A 24402-nucleotide genomic window follows, 5' to 3' on the forward strand; every position below is an offset into this window, starting at 1 on the left:
AGAATATAGGAAATCTTCTAAGCTTTTAAAGTTGATGGGTGATCTGAGAAAAGAATAAAACTATACTACACCCTTTGGTTTCTAAAAAAATATGATAAATAAGTTTCTTTTCAGGCAACAAAACTGGAAGACAGTTGAAAATCCTCATCTGATATTCTTCAGCTGTTCGTATCTTTGCTAATAGAGAGACAGAAAGACAGAGGACAGCCTGTACAGAATCCAGGTTCCCACCTCCTGCTGCATTCCACAGGGTCCTTGAGGGAAATGTATGGTGGTGAGGAGAAAATACTATTTATAAAAGCAAGCAGATATTTACCTTTTTACTGGTTTTTGATTTAATTTTTCCTTGTAGTTAATGTACAATGTTGTGTTAGTTTCAGGAATACAGCTAAGTGATCTCATTATACATACACGTATATCCAATCTTTCTCAGATTCTTTTCCCAAGTAGGCTATTGTAGCATATTCAGTATGTCCTTGCTGTTCATCTATTGTATATACAGTAGTGTGTATATGCTAATCCCAAACTCCTAATCTATCGCTCTATACCTTTCCCCTTCGGTAAACATGAAGTTCCCCTTCATGGATCATAGCCTTCTTGTGGCAAAAGGGTGTGGGTAACTCACGAGAGTATGAGCCACGCCATTCAGGGCTACCCACAACAGACAGGTCACAGTGAAGAGTTCTGATAAAACATGGTCCCCTGGAGGAAGGAAATGGCAAACCACACCAGTATTCCTGCCAGGAGAACCCCATGAACAATATGAAAAGGCAAAAATATATGACACTGGAAGATGAGCCCCTCAGGTCGGAAGGTGTCCAATATGCTTCTAGGGAAGAGTGGAGGGCAGTTAGCAATAGCTCCAGAAAGAATGAAGCAGCTGGGCCAAGGCAGAAATGATGCTCGGTTGTGGATGTGCCTGGTGGTGAAATTCCTATGCTATAAAGAACAATATTGCATAGGAACCTGGAATGTTAGGTCCATGAATCAAGGTAAACTGGATGTGGTCAAACAGGCAAAAGTGAACATCAACATCTTAGGAATCAATGAACTAAACTGGATGGGAATGGGCGAATTTAATTCAGATGACCATTTTATCTGCCTGCAATGCAGGAGATCCTGGGTCAGGAAGATCCCCTGGAGAAGGAAATGGCAACCCAGTCCAGTATTCTTGCCTGGACAATCCCATGGACAGAGGAGCGTGACAGGTTACAGTTCATGGGGTCACAAGAGTCAGACATGACTTAGCAACTAAACCACCACCATTATATCTACTATTGTGGGCAAGAATACCTTAGAAGAAATAGAATAGCCCTCATAGTCAACAAAAGTAAGAAATGCAGAACTTGGGTGCAATCTCAAAAATGATAGAATGATCTCAGTTCATTTCCAAGGCAAATCATTCAACGTTAATCCAAGTCTATGCCCCAACCACTGAGCCAAGGAAGCTGAAGTTGAATGGTTCTATAAAGACCTACGAGACCTTCTAGAACTAATTAATGGGTACTAGATGGGAATACCAGATCACCTTACCTCCTGAGAAACCTATATGCAGGTCAAAGCACCAAAAAAAAGATGTCCTAGTCATCACAGGGGATTGGAATTCAAAAGCAGGAAATCAAGAGTTACCTGGAATAACAGGCAAGTTTGGCCTTGGAGGACAAAATGAAACATAGCAAAGGCTAAGAGAGTACTGTCAAGAGAACATGTGGTCATAGCAAACACCCTTTTCCAACAACCCAAGAGATGAATCTACACATAGACATCACCAGATGGTCAATACCAAAATCAGATTGATTATGCTCTTTGCAGCCGAAGATGGAGAAGCTCCACACAGTCAGCAAAAACAAGAACTGGAGCTGATTGTGGCTCAGATCATCGTTCCTTGTTGCAAATTCAGGCTTAAATTGAAGAAAGTAGGGAAAACCACTAGGCCATTCAGGTATGACATAAATCAAATACCATATGATTATACAGTGGCAGTGAGGAATAGATTCCAGGGATTAGATCTTGTAGACAGTGCTTGAAGAGCTATGGACGGAGGTTCACAACACCATACAGGAGGTGGTGACCAAAACCATACCCAAGAAAAAGAAACGCAAGAAGGCAAATGGCTGTCTGAGAGGGCTTTACAAATAGCTGAGGAAAGAAGTGAAGCAAAAGGCAAAGGAGAAAGGGAAAGATACACCCAACTTAAAGCACAGTTCCAGAGAACAGCAAGGAGAGATAAGAAAGCCTCCTTAAGTGAACAATGCAAAGAAATAGAGGAAAACAACAGAATGGGAAAGACTAGAGACCTCTTTAAGAAAATTGGAGATATCAAGGGAACACTTCATGCAAGGATGGGCAAAGTAAGGGACAGAAATGGTATGGACCTAACAGAAGCAGAAGAGATTAAGAAGAGCCGGCAAGGATACACAGAATAACTACACAAGAAAGGCCTTCATGACCTGGGTAACCACAGTGGTGTGTTCACTCGGCTAGCGCTGGACATCCTGGAAGGCGAAGTCAAGTGGGCCTCAGGAAGCATCACTACGAACAAAGTTAGTGGAGGTGATAGAATTCTAGTTGAGCTATTTCAAATCCTAAAAGCTGATGCTGTGAAAGTGCTGCACTCAGTATGCCAGCAAATTTGGAAAAGTCAGCAGTGGCCACAATGGAAAAGGTCAGTTTTCATTCCAATCCCAAAGAAAGGCAAGGCCAGAGAATGCTTACTACTGTACAGTTGTGCTCATTTCCTAAGCTAATAAGGTTGTGCTCAAAATCCTCCAAGTTAGACTTCAGTTAATCCTCCAAGCTAGACTTCAGCAGTACATGAACTGAGAACTTTCAGAGGTACAAGCTGGGTTTTGAAGAAGCAAAGAACCAGAGATCAAATTGTCAACATTTGATGCAAGAAAGCAAGAGAATTCCAGAAAAACATCTATTTCTGCTTCACTGATTCCACTAAAACCTTTGATGGTGTGGATCACAACAAACTGAAAAATTCTTAAAGAGATGGGAATACCAGATCACCTTACCTGTCTCCTGAGAAACCTTTGTGGGCATTGAGAAGCAACAGTTAGAACCATACATGGAACAACTGACTGGTTCAAAACTGGGAAAGTAGGACAAGGCTGCATATTGTCACTCTACTTATTTAACTTACATGCAGAGTACAACATGTGAAATGCCAGGCTGGATGAAAAACAAGTTGGAATCAGGATTGCCAGAAGACATATCAACAAACTCAGATATGCAGATGATATCTTTCTAATTGGGCTTCCCAGGTGATGCTAGTGGTAAAGAATCCACCTGCTAATGTAGAAGACTTAAGAGACACAGGTTTGATCCCTGGGTCGGAAAAATCCCCTAGAGGAGGGCAAGGTAACCCAACTCCAGTATTCTTGCCTGGAGAATCTCATGGACAGAGGAGCCTGGTGGGCTAGAGTCCATAGGGTTACAAAGAGTTGGACATGAGTGAAGTGACTTTGCAAGCACACACCATTCTAGTGGCAGAAAGTGAAAAGGAACTAAAGAGCCTCTTGATGAGGGTGAAAAGGAGAGTGAAAAAGCTGGCTTAAAGCTCAAGATTCGAAAAATGAAGATCATGGTATCCGGTCCCATTAGTTCATGCAAATTGAAAGGAGAAAAGTGGAAGTAGTGACAGAGTTTATTTTCTTGGGCTCCAAAATCGCTGGGGACTGTGACTGCAGCCACGGAATTAAAGGACATTTGCTCCTTGAAAGAAAAGCTATGACAAACCTAAACAGCATGTTAAAAAGCAGAGACATTCTTTTGCTGACAAAGGTCCATACAGTCAAAGCTATGGTTTCTCCAGCCGTCATGTACAGATGTGAGAGTTGGACCACAAAGAAGGCTGAGTGCCAAGGAATCGATGCTTTCAAATTGTGGTGCTGAAGAAGACTCTTGAGAGTCCCGTGGGCTACAAGGACCAGTCAATCCTAAAGGAAATCAGTCCTGAATATTCATTGGAAGTACTGATGTCAAAGCTGAAGCTACAATACTTTGGGCAACGGATGTCAAGAGTCAACTTACTGGAAAAGACCCTGATGCTGGGAAAGATTGAAGCCAAAGGAAAAAGGAGCAAGAGGATGAGATGGTTGGATGGCATCACCGACTCGATGGACATGGATCTGAGCAAACTCCAGGAGATGGTGGAAACAGGGGAGCCTGGCGCGCTGCAGTCCGTGGGGTCGCAAAGAGTCAGACATGATTTAGTGACTGAACAACAACAACCCATAAGTTTGTTTTCTATGTCTGAGAGTCTATTTCTGTTTTGTAAATAATTTCAGTTGTATTTTGTTTTTAGATTCCACCTATGTGATATCACGTTATATTTGTCTTTGTTTGGCTTGTATCGCTTAATATGATCATCTTTAGGTCCATCCACGTTGCTGCAAGCGGCATCATTTCATTCTTTTCTATGGTTGAGTAAAAACATTTACTGTTTTTAAGCCTGTTGCTCTAGACAAGGGCTGCCATACAAATACCTTTACAGCCAAGAGGAAAAGGGCTGGGGGACTAACCTGTCCCTTGAGTCACATGAAATGAAGCTGTCAGAATTTTTGATTGTTCCAAAGAAACACCACATTTCAATTCTATACGATCACTCTTGATTTTTAATTTGGACACATTAAACATGTAAAATAGCTTGTGGCCCCACAAAACATACCTGCTGGCCAGAATCAGATGTAACCCTCAATTTCTTCACTTCTGCTCTTAGGGGAAGCAGAGTGTCTGCCACGGGGAGGTTTGCTGAGTCACTTAAGAAATCACAGCAGGACTGTGTTGCTGAGCCAGGCTGCACTGCCTGGCTGCTCTTCGTGACCAAGTAAGATAAAAGCTTGACTTCTGTGCAGTTTGGGAGCCAAGAAACAGACAGAAGAAAAGCTCTTGGAAGTGAGCATGAAAGCAGATGTCAGCATCTGGGGAGAGCAAGGTGCTGAGAAGCTGGTGTTAGTAAGACAGCTGCAGACTTACTCTGTGTGTAGTCGGTATGTGTGTTGTGTGTGGTACGTGTGCGGTGTGTGTGCAGTTTGTATTATGTGTGGTGTGTATGTGTGTGGTATGAGTGTGTGTGTATATAGTGTGTGAATATGTGTCTGTATTACATGTGTGGTGTGTGTGTAGTGTGTATGTGTGGTGTGTGGTTGCATGTGTGTTGTGCGTGTGGTATGGTGTGTTTGCAGGGTGGATATGTGTATATCAGTAGCATGTGGTGTGTGTGTGTGTGTGTGTGTGTGTGGTGTGTATGTGTGTGGTATGAGTGTGTGTGTATATAGTGTGTGAATATGTGTCTGTATTACATGTGCGGTGTGTGTGTAGTGTGTATGTGTGGTGTGTGGTTGCATGTGTGTTGTGCGTGTGGTATGGTGTGTTTGCAGGGTGGTATGTGTATATCAGTAGCATGTGGTGTGTGTGTGTGTGTGTGTGTGTGTGGTGTGTATGTGTGTGGTATGAGTGTGTGTGTATATAGTGTGTGAATATGTGTCTGTATTACATGTGCGGTGTGTGTGTAGTGTGTATGTGTGGTGTGTGGTTGCATGTGTGTTGTGCATGTGGTATGGTGTGTTTGCAGGGTGGGTATGTGTATATCAGTAGCATGTGGTGTGTGTGTGTGTGTAGTGTGTGAATGTGTGTCTGTATTATATGTGCAGTGTGTGTGTGGTGTGTATGTGTGGTGTGTGCTTGCACGTGTGTTGTGTGTGTGGTGTGGTGTGGTATGTTTTCAGTGTGTGTGTGGTGTGTATGTAGTGTGTGGTGTGTGTGTGTGTGTGTGCACACGCATGCGCTTGCTGCCATACCCTTGTTATCAGGAACTGAGCGAGCCTGATTCACCCACGCATTGCAGTGATGACACCAGGAGAGTAAAGCCAGTGTGGCCTCCTTGAGAAGTTAAATAATTTTTGAAAGAACATGTTATTATTAGGAACTGCCTGCAATGCAGGAGACCTGGGTTCGACTCCTGGAAGAGGGCTGGGACAATCCCCTGGAAGACGGCAGGGCAGCCCAGTCCAGTATTCTTGCAGGGATAATCCCATGGACAGAGTAGCCTGGTAGGCTACAGTCCATGGGGTTGCACAGAGTCGGACACGCCTGAGTGACTGAGCACACACATACCAGGATGCAAATGTGTATTAAAAAGGAAAATAAAGGTTTCAGTTAATTCATTTTAATCTGGAGAGCGACATGTTGATCATGGGACCTTTCAAGGAGGTATTATCTTTACATGAGAAATCTTTCAGAGGCTGCAGATACCAGGCTTCCCCTGCCACCTACTGGTTGTTGGTTGCAATTTAAAGAAAAATCTAAGAAAATGTAAAGAGAACCACCACAAACATGAGCGTGCCAGCTTTTGAAGCAAAATATCATCAGTAAACCTTGAAATCTCCTGTCGCCCCCTCCCTGACTGCATCTCCCTTCTCTTCGGAAGTATTCATTAGCTTGATTTATATGTGTGCAGCAGCATCCTGACACACTTCTTTATAGCGCGCGCGCACACACACACACACAAGTGATGCTGGTGTTTTGCATGTTGTTAACAGTGCACAAAAATATCCAGGGTCACACAGAATCAGACACAAGAGAAGCATCTTAGCACGCATGCATGTCTCCTGTAGACAGCATATGAAAGTGAAGTGTCAGTCGCTCCGTTGTGTCTGACTCTTTGCGACTCCAAGGACTTATATTGTCCACCATGCCCTCTTCCAGGGGATCTTCCTGACCCAGGGATCAAACTTGGGTCTCATGCATTGCAGGCAGACTACCGTCTGAGCCAGCAGGGACAGCTTATACCTGGAGCTTAGTTTTCTTTTCCACTCTGACAACCTCTGCCTCTTGACTGGGTTGTTTAATCCATTCATTCACATTACATGCTATTATTGATATAGCTGAATTTTTTTGACTAGTGTTTTGCTTTTTGTTTTCTATATGTCTCACGCCTTATTTCTCCCATCTCTTTCTGGGGTGCTTGCTGTGCGTATGTTAGTCTAATCATTCTCATCTCACAGGTCTCTTAGGCTCTGTTCACTTTTCCTCAGTCTTTTTCCTTTGTCTTCTTCAGACTTGGTCATGTCAATTATCCTAGCGTCATCATTGCTGAATCTTTCTTTTGCCTGCTTAAATCTGCCTTTGAACCCTCTGGTGAAGTTTTCATTTCTCTTATCGTACTTCTCATCTACAGAGTTTATGTTTGGTTTCTTTGAAGGTTTCCTACCTACTGACATTTCCATTTTGCTTAGACATAGTTTTACCTGTCTCCATATCTTTGTTTCTAGTTCTTGAGCATCTTTAATACAGTTGTAAAGTCTGTCTGGTAGGTTAGCTTTCTTGTCCTTCTCAGGGAGAGTTATGTAGGTTCATTTTTTCCTTTGCTTGGAATGCCTTTTCTTCCCTTTTTTCTTTTTGGCTTTCCAGGTGGTGCTAGTGGTAAAGAGTCCAGATGCCTGTGCAGGAGACTCAAGAGAAGCAGTTTGATCTTTGCATTGGGAAGATCCCCTGGAGGAGGACATGGCCACCCACTCCAGTATTCTTGCCTGGAGAATCCCATGGACAGTGGAGCCTGGTGGGCTACAGCCCATGGGCTGCAAAGAGTTGGACACGACTGAGCGACTGAACATCCATGTTGCTGCAAATGGCATTACTTCATTACATTGACTTTTTTTGTTTTATGATTTTTTTGTTGTTGTTGAAAACTGGACATTTGAATCTAATGATGTGGTTAACTATGAGAATCAGATTCTGCTGCCAAAATCTTGGCTCTCCATGCACCAATGCTGAACAGAAATACAGAGGTAGAGTTATGGAGAAGAAAGAGTGACCTTATTTCTTTGCCAGGCAAAGGGGGATCACAGTAGGCTAGAGCCCCAAGAACTGTGAGAACTCCCTGAGGAATAGGGAGTTTATATAGTCAGTTCAGTTCAGTTCAGTCGCTCAGTCATGTCTGACTCTTTGTGACCCCATGGACTGCAGCACGCCAGGCCTCCCTGTCCATCACCAACTCCCAGAGTTTACTCAAACTCATATCCATCGAGTTGGTGATGCCATCCAGCCATCTCTTCCTCTATCGTCCCCTTCTCCTTCTGCCTTCAATCTTTCCCAGCATCAGGGGCTTTTCCAATGAGTCAGTTCTTCCCATCAGGCAGCCAAAGTACTGGAGCTTCAGCTTCAGCATCAGTCCTTCCAATGAATATTCAGGATTGATCTCCTTTACAATGGCCTGGTTGGATCTCCTTGCAGTCCAAGGGACTCTCAAGAATCTTCTCCAACACAATTCAAAAGCATTGATTCTGCAGCGCTCAGCTTTCTTTATAGTCCAACTTTCACATCCATACATGACTACTGGAAAAAACCATAGCTTTGACTAGATGGACCTTTGTTGGCAAAGTAATGTCTCTGCTTTATAATATATGTCTAGACGGGTCATAGCTTTCTTCCAAGGAGCAAGTGTCTTTTAATTGCATGGCTGCACTCACCATCTGCAGTGATTTTGGAGCCCCCCAAAAATAAAGTCTGTCACTGTTTCCACTGTTTCCCCATGCCATGAAGTGATGGGACCCAGATGCCATGACCTTAGTTTTTTGAATGTTGAGTTTTTTTTCACTCTCCTCCTTCACTTTAATCAAGAGGCTCTTTAGTTCTTCACTTTCTGCCATAAGGGTGGTGTCATCTGCCTATCTGAGGTTATTGATATTTCTCCCGGCAATCTTGATTCCAGCTTTTGCTTCATCCAGCCTGGGATTTCCCATGATGTACTCTGCATGTAAGTTAAATAAGCAGGGTGACAATATATAGCCTTGACGTACTCCTTTCCCAATTTGGAACTAGTCTGTCACTCCATGTCCAGTTCTAACCATTGCTTTTTGGCCTGCATACAGATTTCTCAGGAGGCAGGTCAGGTGGTCTCGTATTCCCATCTTTTTAAGAATTTTCCAGTTTGTTGTGATCCACACAGCCAAACGCTTTGGCATAGTAAATAAAGCAAAAGTAGATGTTTTCCTGGAACTCTCTTGCATTTTTGATGATCCAACGGATGTTGGCAATTTGATCTCTGGTTCCTCTGCCTTTTCTAAATCCAGCTTGAACATCTAGAAGTTCATGCTTCATGTACTGTTGAAGCCTGGTTTGGAGAATTTTGAGCATTACTTTGGTAGCGTGTGAGATGAGTGCAGTTGTGCGGTAGTTTGAGCATTCTTTGACATTGCCTTTCTTTGGGATTGGAATGAAAACTGAACTTTTCCAGTCCTGTGGCTGCTGCTGAGTCTTCCATATTTGCTGGCATATTGAGTGCAGCACTTTCACAGCATCATCTTTTAAAATTTGAAATAGCTCAACTGGAATTCCGTCACCTCCACTGGCTTTGTTCGTAGTGATGCTTCCTAAGGCCCACTTGACTTCGCATTCCAGGATATCTGGCTCTAGATGAGTGATTACACCATTGTGGTTATCTGGGTCACGAAGATCTTTTTTGTATATTTCTTCTGTGTATTCTTGCCACCTCTTCTTAATATCTTCTGCTTCTGTTCGGTCCATACCATTTCTCTCCTTTACTGTGCCCATCTTTGCATGAAATGTTCCCTTGGTATCTCTAATTTCCTTGAAGAGATCTCTAGTCTTTCCCATTCTACTGTTTTCCTCTGTTTCTTTGCACTGATTGCTGGGAAAGGCTTTCTTATCTCTCCTTGCTATTCTTTGGAACTCTGCATTCAGACGGGAATATCTTTCCTTTTCTCCTTTGCTTTTCGCTTCTCTTTGTTCTCAACTATTTGTGAGGCCTCCTCAGACAACCATGTTGCCTTTTTTGCATTTTTTTTTCTTGGGGATGGTCTTGATCACTGCCTCCTGTACAATGTCATGAACCTCGAATCTATTTCTCACTTCCACTGTATAATGGTAAGGGATTTGATTTAGGTCATACCTGAATGGTCTAGTGGTTTTCCCAACTTTCTTCAGTTTAAGTCTGAATTTTGCAGTAAGGAGTTCATGATCTGACACACAGTCAGCTCCCAGTTTTGTTTTTTGCTGACTGTATAGAGCTTCTCCATCTTTGGCTACAAAGAATATAATCAATCTGATTTTGGTATTGACCACCTGGTGATGTCCATGTGTAGCATCTTCTCTTGTGTTGTTGGAAGAGGCTGTTTGCTATGACCAGTGCATTCTCTCGGCAACAGTGTTAGCCTTTGCCCTATTTCATTCAGGTCTTCTCATTTTGATGGGCTTCTCTAGAATCCGCCTGCAATGCAGGAGACCCCAGTTCTCTTCCTGGGTTGGGAAGATCTGCTGGAGAAGGGAAAAAGCTACCGTCTCCAGTACTCTGGCCTGGAGAATTCCATGGACCATACAGACCAGGCGGTCGCAAAGAGTCGGACACGACTGAGCAACTTTCACTTCTCTGGTCCCTTTAATCCTGCCTCAGGAGGTTACCTAGCTGTCCCCTCCTTTGACCAGCAACTGTTCAAACCTGCTCTTCGGAGCTCAGAGGAGGTCTTGGAGGCTGAAGTCTTGCCTACAAGAAATGGGGGACAAAAAGACCTCCATGTCTGGAAGCCCCAGAGGGCCCTGCACAGCAGCAATTCTACTCTCTCCTCAGGGTTTACAGTTTTTGTTTTTTTATTGTTGTAGGCGGTCGTCTAAAGATCTGCCAAGTATTAGCATGACATGTAAACCTAACGTTTTCTCAGGTCTTTTCTGAACCTGAACCTTTCCCTGGGTATGCATAGTGACTTTCTGATTTCATTATATGTGAGGTTGCTTTTGAGCGCCCTAGTCTTTAATGCCTGGCTCCAAAAATGGGAGAAAAAATGAAGTGGAGAGGAGGCACCAGTCCTGTGGAGAGGAGGCACCAGTCCTCTAAATCCTCTGAAGTCGCGTCCGCCAGAGCCGTGCCAGAGCAGTGGGGCGCGTGCACCGATGGCTGCCCACCTCTGTTTCTGCACCTTCGTGATCAGAAGCAGCTATCAGCGGTCAGAACACAGACTTCAGACATTTGGAGGAAAGGATCCTTCTTGCCCACCGTGGCTCTCACAAGCTGTCTGCAAGGTCTCCTGCAGCTCCTCCAGCACCTGCATGGGCTGGGGGAGTGACACGGGTGGTCCTCACTGAGCTAGTTGAAATTGACCAAAATGAACCACCGTTTACCATCCAAGCCTTCCTCTGGAAGTTGCAGGCCTTTATCAGATTCCAGAGTTTCAATCGGTTATATCAGATAGTCTGCCAGTACTGTACTTGCTTTGGTTGGGAGACCAATTCTTAGGGCTTCCTACTCTACCATCTTCCCAGAAATCTCTTTCTTCACCTTCATTTTTGAAAGATAGTTTCGTTGCATCATGTAGTTACATAATTACATTCTTGGTTAAAAGTTTTTAAATTAATTTTAATTCAAATATAATCACTTTATAATGTGTTAGCTTCTACTGTACAGCAAGGTGATAGGTTTTTTTCTTCCACCTCTGTCTCCTGGCCTTTTTCTAATGAGAACTTAGCTGTGAATCTTACTAGTGTTCCTTTGTATATAAATAGTCATTTTTCTCTTGCTGCTAATTTTTTATCTTCGGTTTTCATCATTTTTACTATGATATGCCTGGGTGTCGATCTCTGTGTTATCCTAATGGTATTTGTTGAGCTTCTTGTGTGTGTGAAAGAAAGTGTCACTCAGTCGTGTCGTGTCTGACTCTGCGACCCTGTGAACTGTAGCCCACCAGGCTCCTCTGTCCATGGAATTTTCCAGGTAAGAATACTGGAGTGGGTTGCCATTTCCTTCTCCAGGGGCTATTTCCAATCCAGGGATTGAACACAGGTCTCCTGCATTTCAGGCAGACTCTTTACCACATGAGTCACCAGGTAGATTAGCGTTTTTCCTCAAATTCGGGAAATTTTCAGCCATCATTTCTTCAAATCCTCTTTCTGTTCCTCTCTAGTGACTTGTCTGGTTTCATTCCTTAGGAGGTGCAGCCTTGGCGGGGGGGTGACAGATTTTAACCGACCTTTAACAATTTCCCCATCTATTAAGTGATCTGCCTTTCTTGGGGGCATACTCAGAAATCAGCTCCAATTGTTGGCCGATCACTTTGTTTCTGATGATGCCCTGGGGCATGGACTGCCCTGCGGTTGGATGCAGTTAAATCTGGGTTCTTCTGCAGAGTGGCAGAGGCAGGGCGTGAGGCCAGTCTTTGGGTCTGCTACGATGCCAGGAGCACTCTTCCTCCCTGGCACTTGCCCTGGCTCTGGTGAGTTAGATTGCTCTCGCTGGTACAACTTAGCTTACTGCCCTCTTGGTGCTACCAGCCTCCTAACTGCTAACCACTAGGCTCTCCATTCTTCTTGAGAGCACCCTGAGGCTTGAACTTCCCCCACACTCCTCCACATAAAATGGTTCCCTTTGGTTTGGGGAGAGCTTCAGAATGCTGTTCTTACAGCCCACCACATCACTGAGGGAAAAACACCTGAATCACTGTTCTGGAGCTGGAAAGTGGCCCCATGGCCTGCTTCTCTAGGACTGATATGCCTGCGTTAGGAGTAGAGCTCAGTTTGACTTGCCTCTCCTGACGTGGAAACTTTGCCCTTCGGAAGGGAATCAGGGTCCCGGGATTCTTGGCCTGCTACACCTGGGGACCTGGGATGGAGCCTCCATCCTGTAAATGGGAGCTGAGTGGAGGAGGGGAGTCCTGACCTCTTGGCTGTACTTACCTGGAGTTTATTTAGCCTTTGATACACTATAGGGTCCTAAGAAATACTGGCAGCCTCCCCTCCCTGGGAGACACATACCATAGGCCACGATTGGGAACAGGTTAGGAGGAGACATAAATGCCAGTCTTGACTTTCTTATGAGATTCAGATGTTCCTGAAGGTTCATGTGTTGTATGCCCTGAGGACAACATGCAGACTTTAAATGGTTATTTGCCTCCATTTACGGTAGTTATGGTGGGGAGGTCAGAGCTCCTTACGGAGTCATTCCAAAAATCATTTCCTACTTGTCGTTAATACTGTAGCTTCTCTCACCAAAAATAGTTTAAAATCAAAATTTATTCCTATCCCATGTGACATTAAAAAAATGAAATTATGATAATCTTAAACTGCTCTGAATTTGGTAATGAATAAAAATTTTGAAGATTCTGAGAGTTTAAAAAAATTTTTTTCAGGAAAAAACTCAGTAGAACAAAGCCACGTCCAAGGTAAAAAAAAAAAAAATATAAAGACATGGAATTGAAAGAGAATATTACTTCAAGCAAATTATTGTCATTTTAAGGACAAACTTAACAATTTTTTTTTTGCTTGTGTGCAGATCAGTTTGCTTTGATATTTTTCTTTCACATCAAGGACTGTATTGATATTTTAATACACAATCATAGAAAAAATAATGTCCAGAAACCCTGGTTACCATATCAAGAGCAATGCTCTTCATTCATTGGTATCAGATTCACATAGTCCCCAATACCAGAAGAGTAACAACCAAACAGGCAAAACTGTTCTTTCTCCTTTAAACACTATTCACGGTTGGCCTTTTAAGAGTGTGGAACACAACTGCAAGCTTTCCTTCTATAGATCAAGTGGACTTTTAAATAATAAGGGTCAAGACTGACTTTATAAAAGCCATAGGTTTGGGGTATGTGTGTGTACACAATTTTTTAAATAACTAAAGATCAGAAAATAGGACTTTGATCTTTAAAAAAAACCCGTGTCAAGTGGAACTTTCATCTGCCTTCACCATCATGGCTACACCTTCTAAGAAAGGGATTACACAAATTATAGTTAAAAGAGAAAATCTCATGTATTTAGGTTTCCAAGTAAAAAGTTTTGCTAGTTAACTTTAGACACCACTGTTTCTTAACTGCAATGACAGAATTATTTTTAGTACATGTAGCAGGCACACAATAAACATTTAAATTATTTTACAAAATTTTAAAACTTCTTTAATTTGGAATTTGATAGTTCAAACTATGCAGTAGTTCAAAGTGAAGTTTATAGTTGCATTAAAAACAAGTATTTTTTAAAAGTGGCAACAAATGCTACTCTATTCCAGAAACTCATTTCAGAGCATCTAAACAGCACTGCTTACATATCAACGGTACACAGAGAACAGATGACCAGTTGTCAGGGATATTTCACAAGGGGATTCCGCAGGGTTTGGAGGTGACGCAAGTGGTCAGTCACTTCTAGCTCCCTTCTAACTCTAACATTCTACAGTTTTCCTAGCAGCTCTAATCAGGAAGAAGTTATTTCTCCTATTACTGCCAGATTATATCATTCACAGAGGGAACCTTCAGGATGTTACTATCTGTGCTTAAAGTAAATGTCATCTTTCATACTATGATGAAATTCACAGGGGTCTCCTCCCGACTCATTCCAGACGGAGACCTTGCCCAGCTGTTTCAGACCGCGTTTCACTGTGATTGGACAGGACATGTTTTAGCCTGAATGTTCTCCTTCTCTTGGCAATGTCATAAACACTACAACAGACAAAATGAGTTTTTAAAACATTTTAACAAACGTTACATTTCAAATTCAGAAATAAGCACCTGTACTTCAAATTCTGTACGTTAAACATAGTAAGTGATCTAAATGCAAATAGTTGGTACACATGCTGTTGCTCAGTTCTCTCCAATTAGGGATGTCTGTCCCATGAAAAAAAGTAGCTTCAGTTTAATTCATAATGCTAAGATGCTAACTGATGATGATGATCACTTATACAATTAATATTGGATTCCTGGTTCTGATGACATGGGGACACACACACACACACAAACACAGATTTCTTTTTACGTTCATGACAGTTCAGTTTCACATATATACTTTGTAAAATATTTATCCACATATCCTCCAGGAATTGCTAGAGAGATGAAATGTAAAAACACACTACTTAAGAGATTTTGTAGCTTCTAAAACCAGTGATGAGACCCATGAATAACTAGAAAAAGTCCTCTGATTCCTTAGAGTTAGTTCTAAGTGTTATCAGATGATAAAATTTCAAGTAGTCATAATTTTCTACTTTTGAAATACTGGTTCATAAAAAAAAAAAAAAAATCAAATCTCCATGAATCAAAGCACTGGCAGGATGGCAGTGAACTACACTGAGAATCAGGTCTACAAAAGACACTCCTGGACTGATGACTGCCAATCTTTAATACTGCCTTCAAAGGTCTGTGCAGCACTCTGAAATACAAAATAATTATAGTTGGAACAGTTATTCTAAATCTAATAGGTAATTCCTACAGCAGTGCTTGTTTACTCAGAACTGTTTTCATTTCAAATCTATGTAAAATTTCTCACAAAGTTAAGAGCACAACTCACAGTCTGAACAAAAACTGCAGCATTTGAGTCTCAATTCTGAGTAAAATAAGCATTACCTATTAGGATTCTTTTGGATTCAAATCACTCATTTAGGTAAATAGGATGTGATTTCTCACTTGCGGTAAAAGTGAAGAAATTGTCTTTTGTGTGAAGCCTTGACCAATCAACTCGTCAAGAGCAAGATTTCCACCTTATGCAACGAGTCACGCTCTACCTACACGACAGAGCTGGCAGAGACCTGGGTGCACACACACCTACAGTGGGGACGGGACGCCCCTGATCTCAGAGCAGTGAGAGGAAAGGCAAGCCCTGGGCCAGCCCCAGTGGTCTCTGCTCATCTCCCTGGTAACAATGCGCAGTCTGCTTGCTGGAGAGTGTGCCTCCCACTGGAGACACACTTGGAATTCTACAATGCTGGATGGGGGCGGGGAGAAAGGAAGGGCCCCACTCTTTAAAAAAATCCCTTCTTTAACATCATTTAACCATTATGATTAGGTATGGAATGGCACAACTCGCCAAGTTAACTCTGATAGGGATTCAGATAAATGAATCTGTTGACTTTACAAATAAGAATGTGTAAATATATATATATATTCTGAGATGTTATGTCCTACGCTTCTGATTTAAAATGTGACTAAGTTCTCTCAATAAACTGCATCAAATTTTTTTAACTTGAAACTTAAATCATCCTTACTGCACTGTGCTCATTCTCTTTACTTTTTATCTTCAAAACATGTCTATAAATACTCGAATTAAAAAACAAAAATCCCCAATCTTGAAACCAACTACACTGAAGCTCTGAGGTTAGTTTATCACTTTTAAAATATTTTGCTAAAATGTAAAAACCCTGAAATTACAAACAAAAAATTTACAGTTTTACAGTATATATCTAATTTATTCTTTTAAAAAAATATTCTGAATTGCTTTTGTACAAGTTATCAAGTGTAATCTCTTTTCAAATGAAATTCCTCTCTAGGGTAGACGAGGGTAGGTGGTATTGCCCCATGAAAAACGAATACAAACTTCACTTTTTCATGCTGGGACTTCGACTATCTCGAAGTAGTCATTGGGGAGAATCACGTAGCCCCTCTCGGAGACGTCGTCTTTCTCCTTCTGGAAGTGCACCACCTCCTTCAACTTCTCCAGCTGCCTCTCCTGTCTGCGGCACCGCTGCTGGGCAGTCTTCAGCTTCTTCCGGAGCTTCTCCACTTGCTGCTCCAGCTGGTGGATCCTCTTCCGCTGGTGCATGGTGTCCTCCACGGTGTAGTTGTGGTCACAGAACACAGAGAGGTTATCGGGGGTCTGAAGAGGAGGCATGAGCAACCCGATCGCCGCATCAACCTGGGAAATGGGGGGCGTTAAAGGAGGCGGCGGGGGCTGTTCCTGCGGCTCCAGGAGATCTTCTTTCTGGAACAAAGACGCAGAGCATGTTTGAGCTTCATTATGAAAAGTAACAGATTAAAGGAACAGACTAAATTCTGCACCTGTGCAATATAAGACTATTAGACTTAGTTCTGCCTCCTTGGCATAGAAATAGTCTAAAATGAAAAAATAGTTTTAATTTTCCTTTTTTACCTGAAGTAGAAATGGGATGCAAGAAAGGCAGAGTGATTAATCAGATTTAATTAAACACTAAGCACTGAAAACTGAGGGGAAAAATACCCTGAAACTTAACTATCATTGATAAAGAAAAATAAAAACTTATCAACATATAAGCAGGAACGTGGGGCTTCCCAGGTGGCGCTAGTGGTAAAGAATCTGCTTGCCTACGCAGGAGATGTAAGAGACATGGGTTCAATCCCTGGGTCAGGAAGATGCCCTGAGGAAGGAAATGGCAACCCATTCCAGCACTCAGCTGCAGATCCCATGGACAGAGAAGCCTGGTGGCCTACACAAGCAGGAACACAGACTGATCTTAAAGTAAGTTAAAAACCAGGCTCAGTGTCTTAGTGTGAGAATATTTACTTTACTAAACACTCTGTATTTTTAAAAGTATTCTACTGTGAACAGTGGTCATTTACAAGAGAGGGGTTCCAGGTAAATTTATATTCTTAACACTACTGTGGATTTTCCAAATTTCCCGGTGAACACACTGAGCCTATGAAGAGACCCACCCAGTATTTTACACGCCCCTCACCTTGTCGTGCGGCTCGGTGCACAGAAATATCGTGGGGACAGCATCCTCTTTCAGCAGCTTGTTGTTGCACTCCCGCTTAAAGCAGTCCGGGGTGAAGTGCTCCGAGCAGATACTGCTGTACTTCGTGGGCTTAAAGTTTTTCCTTCTGACGGCTGCCTCCCATTTCTTACAGAGACTGGGTCGAGTAAGAGGAAACCTAAGAAGACGAAATGAGTCCGTTTTCTAGCCTTACTCAGAAACAAAAAAGCACACCCAGGCTTTCCTTGCTTAGAAAAGAATTAGCTGACAATCACCGGTGTTCACACACCATGGGAGTGTGATTAATGCACCTGCTCCCACTAATCCTTTATTGACAGTTTGTCAGTTGTAGCCTTATTACCCTAGTTGCTAAAGATGTACTTGTTTGGACATAGAGAACAGAGCTGAGGTTGCCAAGGGGGAGGGGAGTGGGGAAGAGTGGGATTGAGAGTTTGGGGTTACATATAGAGAATGGATAAACAACAAGGTCCTACTGTGTAGCACAGTGAACTACAGTCAAAATCCTGAGATAAGCCCAAATGAAAAAGAACATAAAAAAAAAATGCATACCTCTGTATAACTGAAACACTTTGGTATACAGCAGAAACCAAGAGAACGTTGTAAATCAAGTATATCTGGATAAAGTACGCTTTTTTAAAATGGGCTTGTTTTAAAAGTGACCATCACTAGTGTGAAAAATAAGTCACCCCTCCTAGCATAGTACATTTTTTTTAAAGCAGCATTTCTTATAGGAATCTTATTGATCACAGACATAAGAATGTCAGATATAACGATGTATATAATCTAAACAGGCCAGGCTCATTAGGATTTACATTATGCAAAAAACATACACATTAAAAGGCAGCCACGTGGTCAGACGCATGCAGCTGGCAGAGCAGGTGATGGGAGGGTAGGTTCAAGGGCCCATTTGATATTTTTCCCTCCTTTGCAGTATAACCTTCACAAACAAACACATCTAATATACAAGGGTAAACCATATAGCTCTACCATCCAGCTATCTCAGTTTTTAAGGCTTAACTTTTTATACTGAAGACATTAAAATTTCGGGTAAAATACACAGGCTAGAGAGTGAATTTGTATTAATTATTGTTTTTTACCAGTGATCCTCTATGTACTGTAAAACAAAATTGCACGTTTATAACTACGTACTGAGACAAAGAAGCTTTTTGCTCTCTTGAGAATCATCTTGACAAATATGAATCAAATTATAGTCAAATCATAATGATAAGGAAATAAAGTATTCATTTTAATTTACCTCTTCATCGACTGAAATACACCCATTAGGCCCAGATAAAGGGAGATTCGAAGATTTGAAACTTATCTTGATTCTGTTTTTCCAGGTAAAAGATTCAGGGAGTGAGGGGATTGAAACAAAGGCAAAGATGGGTGATTCGACTGTCCCACAGCTTCTCCTCCAAGTGATACACGCTCGAGCCTGACTCCGCTGCGGTCGTCAATCTATCTTCAGGGTAGTCCCTTCTCTTTGCCAGAACATCTGTTCCCACTGCCACCATGGAGAAGCTGAGAAAAGAAGGACTCCTAGAAGGTTCCTGCTGGAAGTGCCTCTAGAAGTAGACACAGCAGCAACCACTGGTAAACTCAACACCCTGGGCCTCCTGACCAAGGATTACAATACAGCTTATTTCTGAGGTCAAGATCCTTCCCGAAACTGTTCTTTGAGATAAGGGATGAGATGCAGATTAGCCCTTCTTTCGGTCAAATCAATTATTTAACCGCAAGCAGAAACTCAGTATTTCTGAAATGTGTGAATGTCACCCTTAACCAGTGCCAATGAAGGGTCTTCTTTATGTCTGGATTCCCTCAGCCACCTCATTAGAAATGGGGAGGGAGGAGCTGAAAGCCTGTGATCATGTCACCATCTCCAGACCTGTTCCTTCACTTTGGAAGTCCTGGAGCTCCACCCAACAGCTTTCTGAAATTCTAATAAATCAAGAGGCAACATTAGGAAGCGTTAAGTGTTCTATCTGCTTCTTGGAAAAGGAAAAAAAATTAACATTCTGGAGACCTCTCTACACCCTACAAACTCTGATTTTTGTTTCTCATATTGAACGTATAAAAATGCACCCACATTCCCTGCTAAACATGGAAGGCCCTCACTCCCCCAAAATTTAAGATTTTGCTTTTTGTAATTATTTACCTATAAATGTGTGGATCACAACAAACTGTGGAAAATTTTCAAAGAGATGGGAATACCAGACCACCAGATTTTCCTGCCACCAGAGAAACCTGTATACAGGTCAAGAAGCAACAGTTAGAGCTGGACATGGAACAATTGACTGGTTCAAAACAGGAAAAGGAGTTACACTGTCACCCTGCTTATTTGACTTATTCACAGAATACGCATGCGAAATGTCAGGCTGGATGAACCACAAGCTGCAATCAAGATTGCCAGGAGAAATATCAACCTCAGATATGCAGATAATACCACCCTAATGGCAGAAAGCAAAGAGAACCTAAAGAGGCTTTTGAGGAATGTGAAAGAGGAGAGTGAAAATGCCAATTTAAAACTCAGCGTTCAAAAACTAAGATCACAGCATCTGGTCCCATCACTTCATGGCAAATAGATGAGGAAAAAAAAAAAGGAAATCATGGCAGATGTTATTTTCTTGGGCTCCAAAATCACTGTGGATGGTGACTGCAGCCATGAAATTAAAAGGTGCAAAAAAATAAATAAAATAAAAGATGCTTGCTCCCTGGAAGAAAAGCTATGACAAACCTAGACAGCATATAAAAAACCATGTCCATCCCTTTGCCGACAAAGGTCCGTCTAGTCAAACCTACGGTTTTTCTAGCAGTCATGTATGGATGTGAGAGTTGGACCATTAAGAAGGATGATCGCTAAAGAATTGATGCTTTTTAACTGTGGTGCTGGAGAAGACTCCTGAGAGTCCCTTGGACAAGGAGATCAAACCAGTCAATCGTAAAGGAAATCAACCCTCAATATTCATTGGAAGGTGCTGAAACTGACCAACACTTTGGTCACCTGATGTGAAGAGCTGACTCACTGGAAAAGACCCTGATGCTGGGAAAGATTGCAGGCAACAGGAGAGGGAGTGACAGCGGATAAGATGGTTGATTGGCATCACCCACTCGAAGGACATCAGTTTGAGCAAATTTGGGGAGGCAGTGAAGGGCAGGGAAGCCTGGCGCGCGACGGTCCACGGGGTCGCAAAGAGTGGGACACTACTTAGCAACTTCACCACCACCTACAAATAATCTGTATAATCTACCACCGGTCCACCGGTTCTCCTTTAGCTATTACCGATTTACAGTCGGAAATTTTTGCAAGACACTTTTACAGTAATAGAATTTGTAAATATTGAATTTGATTGAAAATGGCATCGTGCGGACAACAGATCATCGTTATCATTCCGTTGTGCGGCTCTTCTCAGAGAGGCTTCTATTTTCTAGGGCTCTGGCCGCAGCACCGTCCGGGAGCAGCAGCGCCGAGTGGGGGGCGCGCTCACCCTGACCCCGAGGGCTCCCCTCACCACTCAAGACGCACTGTCACTGCCCAGGCTACACTGCGCATCTTGGCAGTCCCTGAGGCTTTCTCCGGAGCTCAGCCGTCCTTAACAGTGGGGTCCCAGAAGCTGAGTCCAAGACATGCTCCCTGACACACCGACAGGTCAGTCCTCACCACACCGACGCCGGACCAACAGGGTTGGAAACGCGGGACTCTGCTTCTGCTTCAACTTCCCTTCCAAGAGTTACTACCACCTGCCGTCTCCGCGGCCCGGGTATGGAACCCTCACAACCAGCGGGGGTTCCACACAGCGCCCGCGAGCTTCGAACCCGCCACCCGGAGAGGCGCGCGAACCTGAGCGCGAGAGCGGGCCGCCGCGAGGGCGCGCGCCGGGGACGCGCAACCCGGCCCTGAGGAGGCTGCTTGGGGATACGCCCACTGCCCGGGCCCGCCCCTCTCAAGGTCTCGCGCGGAAATGCGCTAGGCTCCGCCCCCGAGCGCGGCCTCCGCACTGGGTCTCGCGCAGGCCTGCGCCTGGCTCCGCCCCTGAGCGCGCCCTTCGCACCGGGTCTCGCGCACGCCCCAGCCCCTCTCACAGGTCTCGCAAGGAAACGCGCCTGGCTCCGCCCCCCGAGCGCGGCCTCCGCACTGGGTCTCGCGCAGGCCCGCGCCCGGCCCCGCCCCTCTCACAGTTCTCGCGCGGAAACGCGCCTGGCTCCGCCCCCCCGAGCGCGGCCGCGCGCCCCTCGGCCCAACTAGGGCCCAGCCCCCCGAGGTGTGCAGGGTCCTTACTTGTGAAAAGAAACGGGTTTATCCTTGTCGTATCGGTTCTTGCAGCCGTAGGCGGAACAGGACTGTACCATCCTTCCGGTCCTCAGTTACTTCACTTCTGCCGCCCCAGCAGGCAGTTGAGGCTGTTATCAGTGTCGCCGCGCTCTGCTTTGACACCCTCGCTTCTTCTGTAGCTTTGGCCAACAGTCAGACTGACGAGGGCCTCACTCGGGAGTCAATAATGTGCCCGTTTTGTTGTTTGCATTAGCGGAAAGACCACAGCCATCGCCCGTCTCCCATCTCCAAGATGGCGGAGACAGCTTCAACCTCACCTCTCGCGAGGAGTTCGTCCTACTGTTTCTGATTAGCCCTGAGGTCAGAGGTAACGTTCCCTGGGACGCAGGCCATTGGCTGAGGCCCGGCGTTGCGGAAGTGGGCGGGGCCCCGAGCTTCCGGAAGGAAGAAGGAACTAGCTGGGAGGAGGAGGGCGGGAGTGCAGGACCAGTCCGACCACTGCGATGCTTCTCCGGCTTGTGTATCCCGTGCGGCTGAGGTTGGAGAATTAGGTGAGACCAACCAAGTTGCGCCTGTCCAACTTGAAGCAGGACAGGCGCAAAGCTGAGGTGGTCCGGTAATTGGGTTCGTCTCTTTAAAACGGCAGCCACAGTTAGAGTGATTTGTAGGACTTGCTGGGCTCCTCTCCATCCCCGTACCTGCCTCTTTAGGTATTTGGAGCTCTGAGGAGCTCGGGGGCCAGAGCGCAACAGTAAAAGCGGACACCCTCACACACGCCAGGCCCAGTCTTCCCGGGAGGCCGAGACTAAGGGCTTGGCTGCTGTAGTAATCCTAGCAGTCCCCTGGTGCTGTGTTGGGAAAAAATCCGTCTGAGGAACGTTTTTCCTCCTCGGCTTGCTTCTTTCGTCGGTGTGGATGGCGAACTGTTGTCATCTCATGGCTCTCGGCTCTCTCTTTATTTTCAATCGGTGAGCAAGGCTAGCACATCTTCATAGAGCAGCTTTTCTAGTGAGAAGGCAGACAATAAAAATGTAAATAAAATCATACTGTGCCGAGATGCCTGACTCTGAATACATTAGAATGCTGTAAGGCTAATAAGGGTAGAGGAGAGGGTCACTGCCTAATGTCTCAGAAGGGAACATTTAACCAAAGAATGGGGAAATGTCTAGTAAGGAATGACGGTGGGGAGAGCATTTCCGGCACAGGCAGTGGGTGCTAACTAAGGCGATCAGGCAGTAAAATTCTGTCTTTTCTGGGAACCGAATGGAGGCTCTGGGTAGAGCCCAGTGAGCCAGGGGAGAAAGGCATGAAGCGAGGGGAAGGCTAGTAAGTTGTTGGTCTGGATGGTAGTGCAGCGGGAAGCCAAGAGTCATTTTAGGCCTCAGAGAGATGATAAACATATTTAAAAGGTCATTGTGACACTGTATCAGAAAGGGGTGACAGAGAAAGTGAGCAGACCAGTTAACAGGCAAGGAAGAGAATGGTTCCTTTGGTCAAGGTGGTGGCAGCGGATAAGTATGTAAGAGGTAAAAACACCAGGGCCTGCTGCTAGATGGAAGCGAGGAGGAAGAGAAGAATCAAGGTGGAGTAGAAAATGGCAACCACCCCAGTGTTCTTGCCTGGAAAATTCACAGGCAGAGGAGCCTGGTAGGTTACAGTCTGTGGGGTGGCAGAGTCAGACACGACTGTGCACGCGCACACACGAGCTTGAGTTCCTGGCTGGAGCACTTGAGATGATGGCAGTGCCTTTGACAGGTGCTGACGGCCTTAAAAAAAAAAAAAAACAAAACAGCTGTCCCAGCAGAGAGGAGGGCTGGGAGTGGTTTTGGAAGCTGGGTCAGTGGAGTTGTAGGAGTGAGGAATATAAGGAGTGAAAGAATAAGCAGTTCTCAGGGCCTGAAATGCAGGCTACTAAAGAAGCATGAACGATCCCAGCCAGTCCAGCTCATGCTTTTGAGGTTTGTGATCTGGTCATTTAATTTAGTTGAATTTCCCTCCAAAAATCTGTTTTCCCCCCTCTTCCATCTGTCTTCTAGCTAGCCATAATTTGGAAATGAAATAAGCACTCTTATTACTTATTGAATATTATCCTAATGTTTTCGTTACTTCAGAATGGTAAATTTACTGGTAAAGTGAATTGCATGTAATTTAAATATATATATTATTGAACTGAACTGAGTGTTGTATTTTTCTTTGTAAAAACAACCCCCCAAGCTAAATTTTCACTGTGGTCTGCAAACCAATTTATTTGCTTAATAGAAAAATAATTTTCACTACCTCTAACCCATCATCAGCTTTTCTTTTTTACTTTGCCCGTTTCTTAACACATCCTAAGGCTAGGATAACTGTTCCTTACTTATCAAGGGATGACTTCAAGGAAGTCTTTCAAAGACTTCATCATACTTTCAAAGATGATTGTCTGCTTTTTAAAAATGTTAATGGAAGCCACCCAAATGTCCATTAATAGTTGAGTAAGTTGTGGCACAGTCATAAATGGAAAACTATATGGCAAGCAAAATAAAGCAGCCCCACCACATGGATACTTCTTACAAACGTAATGTTGAAGAAATCAGGCACATGAAGGGAATTATAGGATGGTGGTGACGCCTCTGTTGACTAAAGTGATAGTTGAATGGTATGTTCACATCATGATAAGGCATCA

At 43.9% G+C, this 24402-nt stretch overlaps 1 protein-coding gene across 3 annotated transcripts; it reads right to left on the reverse strand.

Moving 5' to 3' along the window:
• Nucleotides 1-13746: 13746 nt before the first annotated feature.
• Nucleotides 13747-23489, reverse strand: THAP1 (THAP domain containing 1). Of its 3 annotated transcripts, none has more exons than XM_020888325.2 (3): nucleotides 21747-23489; nucleotides 17429-17624; nucleotides 13747-16698 (listed from the first exon to the last, which is right to left on the reverse strand). In XM_020888325.2, exons 1-3 carry the CDS (start codon nucleotides 21815-21817, stop codon nucleotides 16324-16326), a joined length of 642 nt encoding a protein of 213 aa, XP_020743984.1. In that variant the 5' UTR covers nucleotides 21818-23489; the 3' UTR covers nucleotides 13747-16323. The 3 variants fall into 3 exon arrangements, with proteins under 3 accessions (XP_020743984.1, XP_070315865.1, XP_020743985.2); XM_070459764.1 differs by lacking the exon at nucleotides 21747-23489 and adding an exon at nucleotides 20788-21121; XM_020888326.2 differs by lacking the exon at nucleotides 21747-23489 and adding an exon at nucleotides 18723-18845.
• Nucleotides 23490-24402: the final 913 nt, after the last annotated feature.

The sequence above is a fragment of the Odocoileus virginianus genome, chromosome 32 (genome assembly GCF_023699985.2).
Source record: "Odocoileus virginianus isolate 20LAN1187 ecotype Illinois chromosome 32, Ovbor_1.2, whole genome shotgun sequence".
NCBI classification, from domain to species: domain Eukaryota; kingdom Metazoa; phylum Chordata; class Mammalia; order Artiodactyla; family Cervidae; genus Odocoileus; species Odocoileus virginianus.

Coding starts and splice junctions, on each gene's coding strand:
- THAP1 (XM_020888325.2), bottom strand. CDS start 21,817: ATGGTACAGTCCTGTTCCGCCTACGGCTGCAAGAACCGATACGACAAG. Junction 17,625..21,746: donor AAACCCGTTTCTTTTCACAA/GTAAGGACCCTG, acceptor TCGTCTTCTTAG/GTTTCCTCTTACTCGACCCA. Junction 16,699..17,428: donor GCACCGAGCCGCACGACAAG/GTGAGGGGCGTG, acceptor TCTTTGTTCCAG/AAAGAAGATCTCCTGGAGCC.